We start from the raw sequence: 14,998 nt of genomic DNA on the forward strand, positions 1-14,998 counted from the left end.
GTAGTTGCTGGATGAAACAGATCCTGTCAAGTGCAACCTGCCTTATCTTTGGCGGAAACCTACATTTTCACAATGGTACAATGCTAGTCCAAGAATATATCTTCAGACGCCGCGATCACCCATTACATGCTTTAATTCAAAAGAAGTGTCGGAACCAGGCATCCTATCTCAATTCACATGCTCTGAACAAGAAAGATATACACAGTTCCTCATATGGTACATTGTATAAAATAGTATAACAATTCAGATGGTTTGCAGCCAGCAAACCATCTGAATTGTTATACTATTTTATACAATGTACCATATGAGGAACTGTGTATATCTTTCTTGTTCAGAGCATGTGAATTGAGACAGGATGCCTGGTTCCGACACTTCTTTTGAATTAAAGCATGTAATGGGTGATCGCGGCGTCTGAAGATATATTCTTGGACTAGCATTAGGAGGCAAGAAACCTGAATGGTGGATGTACAATAACTGCATTCAGACTAAGAACAAGATAGAGTGTAAGTTGTTTCTTTTACATATTAAATTCAGATTTCAGTATCAAAATGAGATTTTGTGGCAAGAAGTGGCTATTTTAATTGATTTCATTTCATAAACTGTATTAGAATTATAATGCTTACAGGCAAAGAAAATGATCTTCTGAGACATAGGGGTCTCTCCTACTAGCTCCGAATGGTGCGAGGTGCCATTCGGGTGCTGTTCCAACGCATTTACGCGCTGGCAACAGCACCCCAATTAAGCCGATCTCACACCCTTCGCTGGGCTGAATTCGCCTAAAATTTCTTGCAATCCTATGCAAGTGAAAGCGCTTTTAGGTGAATTGTGTCTGCTGTCAAGTGCGCCAGGTGCACTTTACGGCACCTGCTCTCACGAATCATCCGCACCTAATAGGATCAACCGTATAGTATTAAAAAAAATAATAATAATAAAAAAATTGTACTTGCATTACCTTACAATTGGCTTGTTGGATTTTGGGAATGTTATTTCTCGAACTGGTTTTAAATCCCAAGTACTCCATAATCTAAATAAAAGAACACACTACTACTTAAAATCAATAAAATGCAATGTTGTTTACACGAATGATACATAAACATGTATATAGTTGTTTAATTATACTTTTCAATTTCTACAAATATGCAATATACTGTACCTGTAATATGCCTGGGATTACAATTATAAAAAGAGTAATCTGTTAAACTGTTGTACCGAAGACTTGCAAACATTTCTAATGGACATATTTTGTGAACACAGACATGCTCTTTCCCTCATAAATTAATTCTTAACCACCTTGACACAAATATTTTAATAATGGTATACACTGTGGCGCTAATGCCACAAACATAATTATCTTAATAATAAATGATTTGATAATCACCTTAAAATTTAAAAAAATGAGTAGAACAGTCCTGCAAAATTTTTTATGGGAGTAGAAAACTCAATTTCACCATAGATAAGTGGTGTCCAGATATATCTGGAAAAGATGCTGGTAACCACTCGAACCTTAAACATAGTTACATAGTAGGTGAGGCTGAATAAAGACTTGCGTCCATCTAGTTCAACATATGTTTATAGTAGCTTATCCCTAAACCATAACCAGTTTATTTAGGTGGATACCGTAGAAGATAAAGATCTAGTGCAGAGACCTTCAAGCAAGCAGATTTTAATAGAATAAAAATGCACTTATAATACACATATATATAAACGCATGTAATATCTCTTTGTCCCGAAAAAGGCAATCACAGCTCCCGTATTTTACCGATCTGACCCAGATGGAATAGGGCTTGGGCACAATGTCTGGATAAAAGTGCTGTCCTCAGAGTGGTGGAATGGACCCAGTGATGGGGCTGGATGCCATTGAGTATTATACTGCTATAAAAACTTTTGTAGGAGTGATCTACTCATTTGTGGAAATTTTAAGGGGGGTGTTATAAAATCAATTTATTATTAAGGTGGTTATGTTTGTGGTATTAGTGCCACAGACACTATTTGCTTTATGATGTTTATAATTGGAAGATTTGTGAGATATCCTTATTAGGCACACACAGGCAGCTATTATTAATTAACTGCACCAAGAAAAAAAAAATCTTAATTATAATTGTTTTTACAAGTATTTACAACTGCAAATAATTTGTTTGTGCATAGTTAGAAACTACAAACTCTAAACCAGTGTGCCGCGGGACAGTGGGTCACGGCATGTGAGGAGAGGCGGCGCGGGCGTGAGGAAGCTGCGAGGAGACGCTGACACACTGAGAGAGGGGTCGCGGTGGGATGCGGCATGTGTGGCGCCTGTGTGAGAGGGGACACTGCGTGAGAAGAGAGGCAGTGCCGTGAGGCGGCGCTGTGAAAACCGGGTTAAGTTAAAGCAGGCAGCGACCTGGGACTGGCAGCTGGCGAGTAAGCAGGAGCGAGGTGCAACAAGCAGGGACAGCCGACGCTGGGACTGCACACCTGACAAGAACCAAAGCTAAGTAAAAAGTAGTGTCGGGAGTGAGGGCAGGACAGATAAAAAAAATAAAAAAAAGGGGCTATAGACTTTGTGGGACATTGTGGGTGAGTGTGTGTACTAGCTAATAAACAATAAAAAGGGGCTAAGAGGGAGTGCGTGTGCATTGTAGGGGCTCTGTAGGGTCCAGACTGCTCCGAAAGGCAGTGGTATACTGAGCATTGTGGGCATATCAGCAAATGTTTAAAGTAGTTTTTCTCTTGAGCACATTGGTGTGCCGTGGCAATTTTAAAGTCTTGTCCGGTGTTCCGCGACCTGAAAAAGGTTGAAAATCACTGCTCTAAATGCACAGGTCCAACTTGTCTGAGGGCTCCTTCCGACTTAGCACTTGATAATTTGCATGCAAAAGAACTCCCACGGAGCTGCCAACGGAGTTCAAGGGAAATAGGATGCAATACATTGTGTGTGCTTTTTGCTGCTGATGGTCCTTTTTTTGATTGATCGTATGCGTATGTGCTGCACATAGGATAAATAGGATCCGATCCGATGCACCTGGGAACGTGCATCGGATTGATCACATGTCGAACACCTCCGATTAAGGCTGCTGTCCACTTTTATTCTGCGCTTCGATGCGCGTGGATGCTGCCATACAATATCCATGCAATACATATCACCACCGCTGGGTGGCTAACGCCCCACCAATCTAGCAGCGGATTGATATACCGATTGAACCGCGCCATTCGCCAAGAGTGGCTTGCGCTTACTATACAGTATGTATGAGTCACTCGTGCACCTCATACCCATGAACATCGATGTGGCTCCAACTGTACTTTACAATACAAGCAAAGTGTAGTGTCACGGTCCCAACTGATGCCTGCAGTTCACGTAACCGATCTTGAATATTGTGAACACAAAACTCATTCTCGGTGAACAACATTACAGCTCTGTCTTTGCATAGACTCATAAGCAGTGGCTTCTATCACAAGGTGGCATAGGCTAGTGGATAACTGTGCCGCTCTACACACTTGGGTACTTGTGTACTAGCACGGCGCCAACGATATTTGGTCGCACAACATATAATCGCATCGCATGGCATACACCCGATGCACTGCGATTTAAAATTGTATAAGCCCCCTATACGATGTTTCATTGTATAAGCACCCTAATGGGGGCTTACAATGTTAAATGCACCCCCACGCCACCCCCACTATGAACGTGAACCCGAAGCGTGGCGAGCGCAGCAAGCCCGCGAGGTCCTTTTCATACCACCACTATCCACATTGGCGTGGAGTTGATTTTATTTAGTGTGGCGAGCGCAGCGAGCCACTGAGCCCGAAGCGTGGCAAGCGCAGCGAGCCCTGCAAGGGGACGCGTATTGCTTTACATGTATTCCGCGTCCGCTCGCAACACTATATAAAATCAACTCCATGCCGACGTGGATAGTGGGGGTATGAAAAGGTCATAGGACGCATACCGCGTCCGCTCGCCACGCTTCGGGTTCACGTTCATAGTGGGGGTAACGTGGGGGTGCATTTAACATTGTAAGCCCCCATTTGGGTGCTTATACAATTTAAAATCGCATCGCATTGTATGCCATATACAATGGTATACAATTTTAAATTGTATACCATCGGGTGCCCATCGCGTCGCATACCATCGCATGCCTTATGGTCTGCGATGCGATGGGCGCCGTGCTAGTACACAAGTACCGAAAATTGTGTTTGATTACAGCGTCAATTTTTGTATTATTATTTTTTTTATTGAAAAATTTCATTACAGTTATATTTAATAAAACTAGGCACACATACAATTTTTTTTTCCATAAAAGCGCTTTCCTGCAACTCCATGTGCAAGAACCACAGCATTTGTTACAGTCAGTAGCGTTGGTGTAAAAGCATGCTAATATAGAATTGCTATTGCTTAACCCTAGGGAAAATTAAAATTCGTTAAAGCTTAATTTCTATAACTGTTACAGTAGAGTACATTAAAAGCTGTTCTTGCAACTTAGTACTCAAAGTGTTTTTGAGTACGCAAGTGGTACTTAGTACTCAAATAGGAATAACTGATAACCGCAGATCCATCTGTATAGCACAGTATTTGTTAAAGAGCACTGGTGTAAAAGCATGCTAATATAGAATTGCTATAGCTTATCCTTATGGATAAATTAAAATGAGCTAAAAGTTTAACTTCTCCAGGTTTGGTGGTCCAATCAGCTCAGAACTGGGTTTTTATGGAAGGGGACATGTTTAGCTACCAGAGAATATGAGCCTCAAGTTTCTGAGACCCCTAAAATGCTAACTGAAAGCTACAGAACCCATGGTGGGTCAGAATTAACAGGTCCTTTCTAGTATATGCGGAAAAATGTGTCAAATGTGCACCCTATCTCTGGTTCTGAGACTGGTACCATATGAAAGAGGGGACTCTTGGCTTTCTGATAAGATGGACTAGTAGTTTATGTGACATCAGGAAGGGATCCGGCAAGCAACCATATATAGGGTCCCCTCCAATTGTCCCCCTAGCTTGCAGGGGTTTCTGGATTCCTCTGCAGCCAGGGAGCCATTGTTGGAATGCGGCGAGGTGACAGTGAGGAATTCTGCTCTCTAGTGGGTCAGGCTCCTGCTAGGTGCTCAGCTCTCTGTTTCACAGCAGGTGCGCCCAAACCTGGACAGCAGTGTGTGTGTGTGTTTCTGGAGCTGTGGGTTCATCATTGCAGCATCTGTGCCTTTATTAGCAGCCTCTGTGTGTTTAAATAGCGTAATGAGACACACTTTCAGTATTCCCCTTAGACATATAAAACCTATGTCGTTGCTCGCTGCATAGATGTGGGCTTCCACAAAGCTCTGGTTCACACTCAGAAGCCTATTTGTGAAACCGCTCGTGCTTGAGTCTGGCCTGCCCATACTGTAGCGTAATTCTTTGTTTAATTAGTGTAGCATAATGGAGAGGCACAGACAGCAGTACCCTTACACAAGTGTTACCTATGCCATCAATAGCTCCATAGTTGTGGGCTCCCATGAAGCCCTGTCTGACACCCAGTAGCTATTTTGTTAACCCCCGAGTCTGGATTGCTCATACTGGGGCAGATGTATTAAGCCTTAACAAGAGATAAATACAAGTTTGATAAGGAGAGATAAACGCCCAGCCAATAACCTGCCAACTGCCATGTTACAGGCTGTGTTTGAAAAAAGTCAGTAAGTAGTTGATTGGCTGGACGTTTATCTCTCCTTATGACACTTTTTATCTCTTGTTAAGGCTTAATACATCTGCCCCACTGTATGGTATTCCTACTGTAGTGTATCTGTGTTCAACCAGTGTAGATGTACAGACAGCAGTGCCCTTACACAAGTGGAATCTAAAGTATGGATCTGCAGTTGTCTTTGCTGCTTCCCACCACAGCGACCCATCTTGGCACGCTGTTTGCTGAAAATGATACATACGAGCATCTCACATGCACGCTTGCCCCATTCTCTGTGAAAGTGCTGTATACTCACTCACTTATCCCTGCATAGCCTACTGTAAATAGCATAACTATCTAACATACTGAAAAGGGTACTCTTTACCTAGAAGGGCGCCCATCGCGGCCATCGCATGCACTAAAAAATCGCATGCGATGCGACCGACGCGATGACCGCGATTTCACATAGGGAACAATGTTAAATGTCCCAATTGACTCGATTTCCCATAGGGAACAATTTTAAATGTCCCAATTGTCCCGATTTTCCTTAGGGAACAATGTTAAATGGCCCACAGAGGCCAAATAGGCACCCTGAAGTGTGAAATGCCCCCCCCAATTGTTAACGCCACCCCACGATCAACGTCAACCCGAAGCATGGCGAGCGCAGCGGTACGCGTCCTCCGACCTTTTCATACCCCCACTATCCACGTCGGCGTGGAGTTGACAATAGAAAGTGTGGCGAGCGCAGCGAGCCACCAAGCCCGAAGCGTGGCGAGCGCAGCGAGCCCCGCGAGGGGACGCGGACACCTTCACAGGTATCCGTGTCCCCTCGCGGGGCTCGCCACGCTTCGCGCTCGCCACACTTTCTATTCTCAACTCCACGCCGACGTGAATAGTGGGGGTATGCGATGCGACCGACGCAATTTTTTTTTCCTTACGATGCCACGATCAAAATCGTGGGCGCCCTTCTAGGTAAAGAGTACCCTGAAAAGTACAGTAATGTTCAGTAAAGTACTTCTTGCTCTATAGTGCATTTCAATGGACACCTTATGCACCCGCAATATGGATTCTCTCGATATAGCTTTGCATTAGACATCTCACGCATGCGCAGTGGTGATTTTAAAAAGTGACATCTGGTGGAAGATCGCTGGTATTGCATTCATCCGGTAACGCCGTCGCCAAGGTGTGTTTATTGCGCTGCCTTGCGACTAGGCGCACTGTGGTGAATTGGCAGAACAATCACCATAGGCAGGCTAGATGAGAGCGGCTCCATCTGTATAATGTAGATGTCCACAATTTACTCTCACTCCACTGGAAGCTTTGTGATCAGCAAATATATATTAAAGAAAAAGTATTAATTATCTTACCGGACAATACCATTTTCAAGTCCTCCAGCAACTACATTGACCGACACTCCCTCAGGTTGGTTAGAAAATGCAACAGAACAAATCATCTCTCTACAATGTACATGTCCAATGAGATCACCATTCACAGTCCAGAGTCTCAGGTCACTACCACCACCAACTGAAAAAAAAAAAAGGAAATATTAATACCATCCAAAACATTTTTAATTTTCTTTTATTCTTATCCAAGCGTGAGTAACACAGATAAACAACAGTAAAATTATTTCATGGACATACTGTACAGTACATGTGATCATTGCAACATGGCACAGCATTAACAGCTACCGAATTACAAAATAAATCCGGATTCCTGCATTACAGTAGGTGTGAATGAGTGATCAGGCCTGTGGTACAGTAGATTCAGTGGTCTAGCGGTTAAGGCCAAAACATGCAGGTGCTGTGCCTCAGATCCTGCTCAGGAGCAAACCATTTTGTGTAATTCCAGTTGCTGTTCTTTTTGGGACATTTAAATGTGTACAGTATATACAGTACTATATTTGACTTCCACTTTCCTTGTGCATATAATTTGAGTGGTGAAAAAAATGCTCGGCAAGCCTTATACAATGTGCATTCTAGGTATGTGGACTCTCATCTCTATGCTTTTCCACACAGCTATATGGGACAGTAACCACTTTTTGACCTCATAGTGCACCGCAATGTACAGTAGCAAGTCACAAACGGCCAGATTGGAAAGTGGTAATGAAACCTTCATTCATCAAATCAGAAGAGAAACTCAGCCTTGAAGTTACTGTACATGTATTCATTAATCCTGTAGCCCAGCGCTCAACTTTAACCGCTACAGTGGTGCGGTTTTTTTCGGGGGGAGCGTTCCCCACTGGGTGAGTTTTTTATGGGGAGAGCTCCCTTAAAAAAAAAAAAAAAAACACTGCGGTTTTTTCAGCGCCGCTGAACTGTCAATCAGCCGCTGCCCGGACCTGCGCCTCGGCACCCCGTCCCTGTCCCCGGCAGCCGGCTTGTCATAAGCCGGCGCCGGGGACTTCAATAGAAAACACGGAGGGGAGGGGGGTGGAGGAGGAGGGACGAGGAGGTGCGGCAGAGGGGAGGGAGCCGGGCAGCGTTAGCTGCCTGAGTTCAGTGATTGAACTCAGCAGCGCTACCCGTCTCTAAACAGTGGCAATCCCGAGAATTTTCCGGGCTTGCCAGACTGGGCACTGAGGTACAGCCCAGAAAATTCTCGGGATTGCCACTGAAAGGGTTAAAGCATGTTATCACTGCATTTTTGCTGCCACATCTATGTACTGAGATTTCACGCATGCACAAATGTGATTTTCAACACACTAAACCAAGCTGCTCTAAACTCTATGCAGTGCATCTCATGTATCGACCCAATTGCCACAGGTAGGATACATGAGTGTGTCTACATTTGTCTATATTTACAGATTGAGCTCCTGTCAGCCATCCTGAACTATCGCCAGATCTCCTGAGCTATTGTAGCCTGGCAGACAGGAGCTCCATCTGATGGGGACGCGCAAGCGTATGTCCCGGTCAGCAAGGCGGCGAGGAGAGGATTCCCTGCCTGTCTCCGCTTCAGGGAGATGGGCAGGGCGAGTGGGGGGTGCGGGAAGTTACAGGGGAGGACGGAGGAGCAGCGGTGAGCCATCAGAACAGGGAGTCAGCCTCACCCATTTTCTGTCAGGAACTTACAAGTAAAGTTTGGAGCTGAATTCAAAATGTGTGCTGGTCAGTTGCGGCTGCCATGCCAACTAACCTGTCATGCAATTGTGTTTTTTTAATGTTTACCTATGCCACTAAGAATTTTTGAAATGTCTGTGATCGCATACTCACTACAGTGCAGCATGCTCTGTCTTATGGCCAGGCAAATGAATCAAATGAGTATTATGACTGGTGTATGTAGGGGATACGTTCTTATGGGAGGTAGTAATTTTTAATAAGGGCAAGTCTGCATGTGGCATGGGCAGTATGATTAGGTTTAAGGAAATACAGCAAGAAAGCAGTCACACACAGACTTCAATAGTGACAAAAGTAACGGAACTGAGCACTGAACAAAGTTTATAAAAAAAAAACATTTGTATACTGGTTTTATGGTCTTATAGGACATATAACAAGCTTACTTGGCATAAAAAAAAAACATCTTTATGGACATGCCAATTTCTAACTAGTCACTCACCTGAGTCGCACACTGTTGCTATGTCCCCTGTTGTTTCACTAGCCGAAACTGCAGTTACAGGACTTTTGTGGCCTGTAAGACTTTGAACATAGCATAACCTTAAAACAAAAAAAATGAAATATATATGAATATATGACTATACATATGTGGTAGGGGTCCTCATTGGCATAAAGCGACAAAGTTGTAGTAATGTTATTCTGTACAATATTTATAGAACTAACTGCCACAAACATAACATGATTTGAGATTTCCTGAAGGTTTCTAAATCAATTTAATGTTCTTTCATCTGAATACATAGGTGTCCTGATACATGCACGCTAGGCCATACTGCTAGGCCAAAACTACTTTGCTAGCCTGTAGCATTTACGGTAAGTTCATTTGTGAGATTTGAGAATCTGTGTAAGAAGTGCTACAATGCAGCAACTGCACTTTTTCTCACACCAAGTTCTGTTGTGCTTCATTATGGTATGCTACACATCTATTTATTTATTAACAGTTTCTTATATAGCGCAGCATATTCCGTTGCGCTTTACAAAGGAGACAGTGATACAACAAGACAGTCAAAAGGTAGGAGGGCCCTGCTCGCAAGCTTACAATCTACATCTTGGAGCATCACAGTCTAACCTGTTGTACTGTGTATACGCTAGGTTTTTAAGGACACATTTGTAGCTTAGATCTAGTGGCGGAACTACGGAGGGTGCAGCTGCTATGGGGCCCGGCAGCTGGGGGGGCGATAAACAGCAAGCACTCCCCTGCCTTTTCCTGTGTTGACTAATGTGAGTGGGGGGAGACCCAGTGGGGAACAGCACTTGCCAGCACCTCCCGACCCCCCCCCTCCCAGCGCGTGTGAGGAGTAGAATCAGCTGCCTGCACCTTCTGTGTCCTGTCTCCACCCACCCAGAGCATGAGAGTGGGAGAGTGACCTGGCGGAAGCACCGCAGCACTTGCCGGGGGAACCAGCTGGGATTCCCCAGCATGTGTAAGGAGTACACCAAGCGGGGAACAGCAGCTGCCTGTGCTCTGTCTCCGCCAGCCCCAGCGCATGTGAGCAGGGGAGACCCAGCGGGGAGCAGCACTTGCCGGCGCCTCCGGTCTCTCCCCTCAGCGCGTGTAAGGGGGAAACCAAGCAGGGAGCAGAGGCTGCCTGCGCCTCCTGTGTCTTGCCTTCGCCCACTCATGTTTGGTGAGTGGTGATGTCCTGTACTTGTTCCTAATGTCCCCTCCTATCTCTATTGTCCTGTCCTATCCATATTGTCATTGCAATTGTCCTGTACTGTCCCTATTGTTCTTTGCTTATGAATAATGTCCTGTCTCTATTGTCCTCTACCTATTGTCCTGAGTTTATGCCTAATGTCCTATTGTGTCTCTATTGTTTTGTCCCTTTTGTCATGTGCTTATGCCTAATATGCCTTCTACTGTATCATACGTATCCCCCTTTGCTAGTCTGACCTCCACCTACCCCACCACCCTCATTTTGGTGAAGTGCTGGGGGGCCCTTTCAAAATTTTGCTAAGGGGCACACAAAGGTGAAGTTACGCCCCTGCTTAGATCTATAAGGTTCCCCTGATATTCCTTATATTTATAGTAAACCAAGTATAGATTTTGTAAATCCCATGTACCCATGCACACTGCAATTCTGCCAGCTAATGTAGGTACTTTTTCAGACATTTTGCCCTGCATTTATGGGCCAAAAAACATTTAAAATTCTGACCAATATCTGAATAGGATTGTTCAAAAAGACTGAGAAATCCAATTGGACATAAAAAACACATTTGATTAAGCAGCCATTGACAAATCTTTCTGACTGTGCTTTGTATGTACAGATGTGTCCTTAGTTGCCTCAATCATGATAATGAATCCCATTGCAAGGGTTACTATGATGAAAACAGTGGTGCACTATTTTACCAGTCTTTTCTCAAACACAATCTGTAACCACAAGGTGGCCAAAGTGTACCATTCTGCCGTCTGTGGGTACATTAAACATTGAAAAATGCAAGTGTGGTCTAAACAGTACAGTGTAAAAAAAACCCCAAACAATTACGTTATTGCATATGGTTTTCACTTATAGTATACAGTATTATAAACGTAAAGAACGTGAAGACAGCAACACCAGTACTGACCAGTCTTAATTTCTGTATAATATGTACTAACATGTTAGTTGCACTAGCTTACTCTTTTTTCCCCCTCAAAATGAATGTGGAGTATTTCAAGATATAGCGCAAAATAAGATAGCAATGCAAAAGATCATACTGTATTTCAGAATGTGGGACTGACCAATTACATACATTTCAACTGTCCTGATTGCACAGTCCTGCTGTCCCTCCCGCGGCTGGCAATGCCAGTTTGTTTAAAAATGTTCTTTCATTTACACACGCAAAAAATACCAAAAATGCACATACTAAACATAATAAAATAAAAAAATCTTCTGGAGCACCGTTTAGAGCAGGGGTGGGGAACCTCAGGCCCGGGGGCCATATGTGGCCCCCGTAGCTGGTCTGAGTGGCCCACCCGGCAACTTTGCCAAGAGTCAAGTACAGGGGAATTCTCGTGAGAGGTCAGTAGTTCTCATGAGATTCCTCTTAATCAACAGCGGCCGGTGACTGTCAGTCCTATTCAGCTATTCCCAGAGCGTGGGACGGCTGCAGCAGGACAATTTGTAAGAGAAATTTTTACATATGGCCCCCGAAGGATTTTTTCCCCATACAAACGGCCATTGGCACTAAAAAGGTTCCCTCTTTGGTTAAGACCCTATTGTGTAAAACCAGTGTACACTATTAGTTGGTAAAAATTGGATTGTACCTTAAATCCAGGTCCACCAACACCACAAACTCCAGGTGGAAATGCATTTTCGAGAATAGTTCTCTTTTTCAAGGCTTTAAGCGGGGATACTGACTTGGCGCGCTGGAGGCTGGCTGGCTGGCTGAGCGTGCTGTCAATCAAGAGTGTGACAGTACGTGGGAACGCTTGGGGCCCGCCCCCACAAGTGACAGGGAGCGCAGAGGGACACAGCCTGCTGGCTGAGGCTGCTGCTGCCACCAATGAGGCAGGTGAAGAGCGTAACTTATTAACAACCAGCGTAACTGCCTGAAGTTCTCCGATGCAATTCAGTCCCAAGAGAGCAGTAGTCAGCCCTTATTTCATAGTAGAGAAGAATTTACTATATAGGGTTGTCTTTGAAGGGGAAATTAGTATATATTAGTCCTACTTGATTATGCCCCCCATTACCCTGAACCCACTCCCCAATGAAATATGAAGACAGCAACCATCGCCAAAGAATTATTGCTGATCTTCTCCTGCCTGGGCATAACCAAGGAGGTCCTCGCTGACCAGGGGAATCCCTTTATGTCCTGGCTGATGAGCGACTTGTACCGGATGCTGGGGGTTAAAAAAGATTTGCATCTCATTGTATCATCTCCAGATCGATGGCTCGGTGGAGCATTTTAACCGCACACTGAAGCAGAGGCTCAGGAGGGCAGTCACTCAGGACAAAAGGGATTGGGAACAGCTTCTACCTTTTCTGATGTTCGCCATCCAAGAGGTTTCCCAGTCCTTTACAGGCTTCAGCCTCTTATGTATAGTTTTTGTATGGCAGACAGCCCCAGGGAATCCTGGACCTCCTAAAGGAGGGATGGGAACAACAGACATCCACGGAGCCAAATGTAGTACAGTTCATCCACCAGCTCTATGGACGGTTTCAGCAGATAGCTCCTTTGGTCAGGGACCATATGACTCAGGCTCAGTCTAGACAGAAACGTTGTTATGATGTCTCGGCCACAGTGGAGGTCAAACTGTATGCCCATTGGCTGTGGGACCAGTGACTTATCGTGTGAGCCAACCAGGAAAACGGAAGTCCACACAGATCTATTGTATAAATATTCTGAAGCCATGAAAGGAAAGCTCAGAGACAGCAATGGCAACAGTGGCCAAGATCTTGACTTGTGCGGTCCCAATTGACAGACACCTTGACGAGGTCAAGACACATCAAGCTCAAGACATGGTCAGGAGAAACTTAGATGTCTTTTCGGCAATTCCTGGGAGGACTAAGATCATGGAGCATGACATCTTGACTCCTTCAGGGGTAGTGGTCAATCTGCGGCCATACCGGATACCATAATATAGACGGATGGGGTAAAAGGAATTTTTGAAAGTCCGCACACAATCTAATTTCAATCCCTTTGTTTATGGGATTTTCGGAGGCCGTCTTTTATTTTTGTACTTTGGCGGGGGTGCTATCCTGGCAAAAAAGGGTACAATTAGTTTGCCCAATGGATGCGTATCCATAGTGCGCACTTTTCTTTCTCCTCGATCTAGCCATACTGGATACCCAATGCAAAGAGGGACGAAGTATACAAGGAAGTGGAAGATATGTTATGCCTGGGGGTTATTGAAGAGTCCACCAGCAGGTGGAATAACCCCATAGTGCTGGTTCCCAAGCCATCCAGAGCATAATGCTTCTGCAATGATTTCAACAGGTTGAACCAGGTATTTAAATTTGATGCCTAACCCATGCCACGCATTGATGAGATGATCAAGCAATTGGCCCAAAGCAAATACTTGACAACTCTTGACCTAACCAAAGGCTATTGGCAGAGTCCCCCTCACCGAGGCTGCCAAGGCGAAAATGGCTTTTTCCACTCCAGATTACCTCTTCAGTATAGAGTCTTGCCATTAGGTCTTAATGTGGCCCCAGCCACATTTCAGCGGGCTATGAATAAGCTCCTCCAGCCCCACCAAAAGTACACAGCTGCATACCTAGATGACATTGTTGTCTTCAGTGACGACTGGAGTCTCATTTGGCCAAGGTGGAAGCCATGTTAAAAAGTCTGCGCTTTCACGGCTCCACAGGTAACCCAGAGAAGTGTGCAATAGGTATGTTGGAGGAAAAGTACTTAGGGTACATGGTAGGCAGGGGTCAAATGAAACCTCAGGTCAATAAGGTGGAGGTGGTTGCTGTCTGACCAAGGCCTGAGAGGAAGACTCATCTCAGGGCCTTCTTAGGCCTGGTGGGGTATTACCGCAAGTTTGTTCCAAACATTGTCACCAGAGCAGCTCCACTCTCCAATTAATGGAAAAAGCAAAGTCCGGGGGCGTGGCTTGGCTGAGCAGGTAGTAGGACGCAGGGTGCTGGAGCTCCGTACTAATCCTGCTATATATCCTGCCCGCGGGACTTTGGAGACTCCTGCCCTGCTCACCGCGATCCCTGTTGCTCCCCTGCTGCTGCCAGGCTGCTGATATCCAACTAGGCGAATCGGTGCGGACACGGCGGGACCCCTGGACCTGACTCGAATTGGCTCCGGTGCTCTCATGGCCAGCGCCATCTTGGGTGTTCTGTCTGGGGATACGCCTCTTCAGTGTCTATCCGCCGAGCCATTCAATTGATTGCTGGAGTGAGGTGCGCCACTTCCGCAGAGTGACTGCCGCAACCGTGACGGGGCATTGGGCCAGATTAATCCTGTCCTCCTGACTCCTCTAAGTGTGGGTCTGGGCGCCATTTTGGGAGCTTCAACTTGCACAATCCTCAGGTAGCTGCCCTGCTGTGTCCTCCTCTCATTACTCGCTGCCCCACCGAACAGACATCCTGGCGATGGTGTAGCTTGACTGCCTGGACTGTGTCTCATCTGGCCAATATTCGTTTACTGCATTTCACTGTGCAACTGAGGACTACCTGGATGCTCATTGCTTGCTGTTATTGGAGATAATATCCTTTATCATTGGTGAGTCTTGGCGGTGTGCTAGCCACCGCCATCTTGTCACTACATTTCGTTCTGAATATCAATCTTGTCCCATGATGTCTGTATCTCTGCAGCACATACTTCAAGCCATTG

General features: G+C 45.2%; 1 protein-coding gene across 1 annotated transcript in view; it reads right to left on the bottom strand.

The window, feature by feature from the left end:
• The window catches only part of LYST (lysosomal trafficking regulator), a 574,932-nt gene that overhangs the window by 15,531 nt on the left and 544,403 nt on the right, over positions 1–14,998 (bottom strand). Inside the window, exons 49-51 of the mRNA XM_083176391.1 lie at positions 9,174–9,271; positions 6,989–7,145; positions 953–1,024 (exon numbers count right to left, since the gene is read on the bottom strand). Coding sequence (XP_083032517.1) covers positions 953–1,024; positions 6,989–7,145; positions 9,174–9,271 — 327 coding nt within the window. The remainder of the gene's footprint in view (positions 1–952; positions 1,025–6,988; positions 7,146–9,173; positions 9,272–14,998) is intronic.

The sequence above is a fragment of the Crinia signifera genome, chromosome 3 (assembly GCF_055691185.1).
Source record: "Crinia signifera chromosome 3, ASM5569118v1, whole genome shotgun sequence".
Lineage (NCBI taxonomy): Eukaryota > Metazoa > Chordata > Amphibia > Anura > Myobatrachidae > Crinia > Crinia signifera.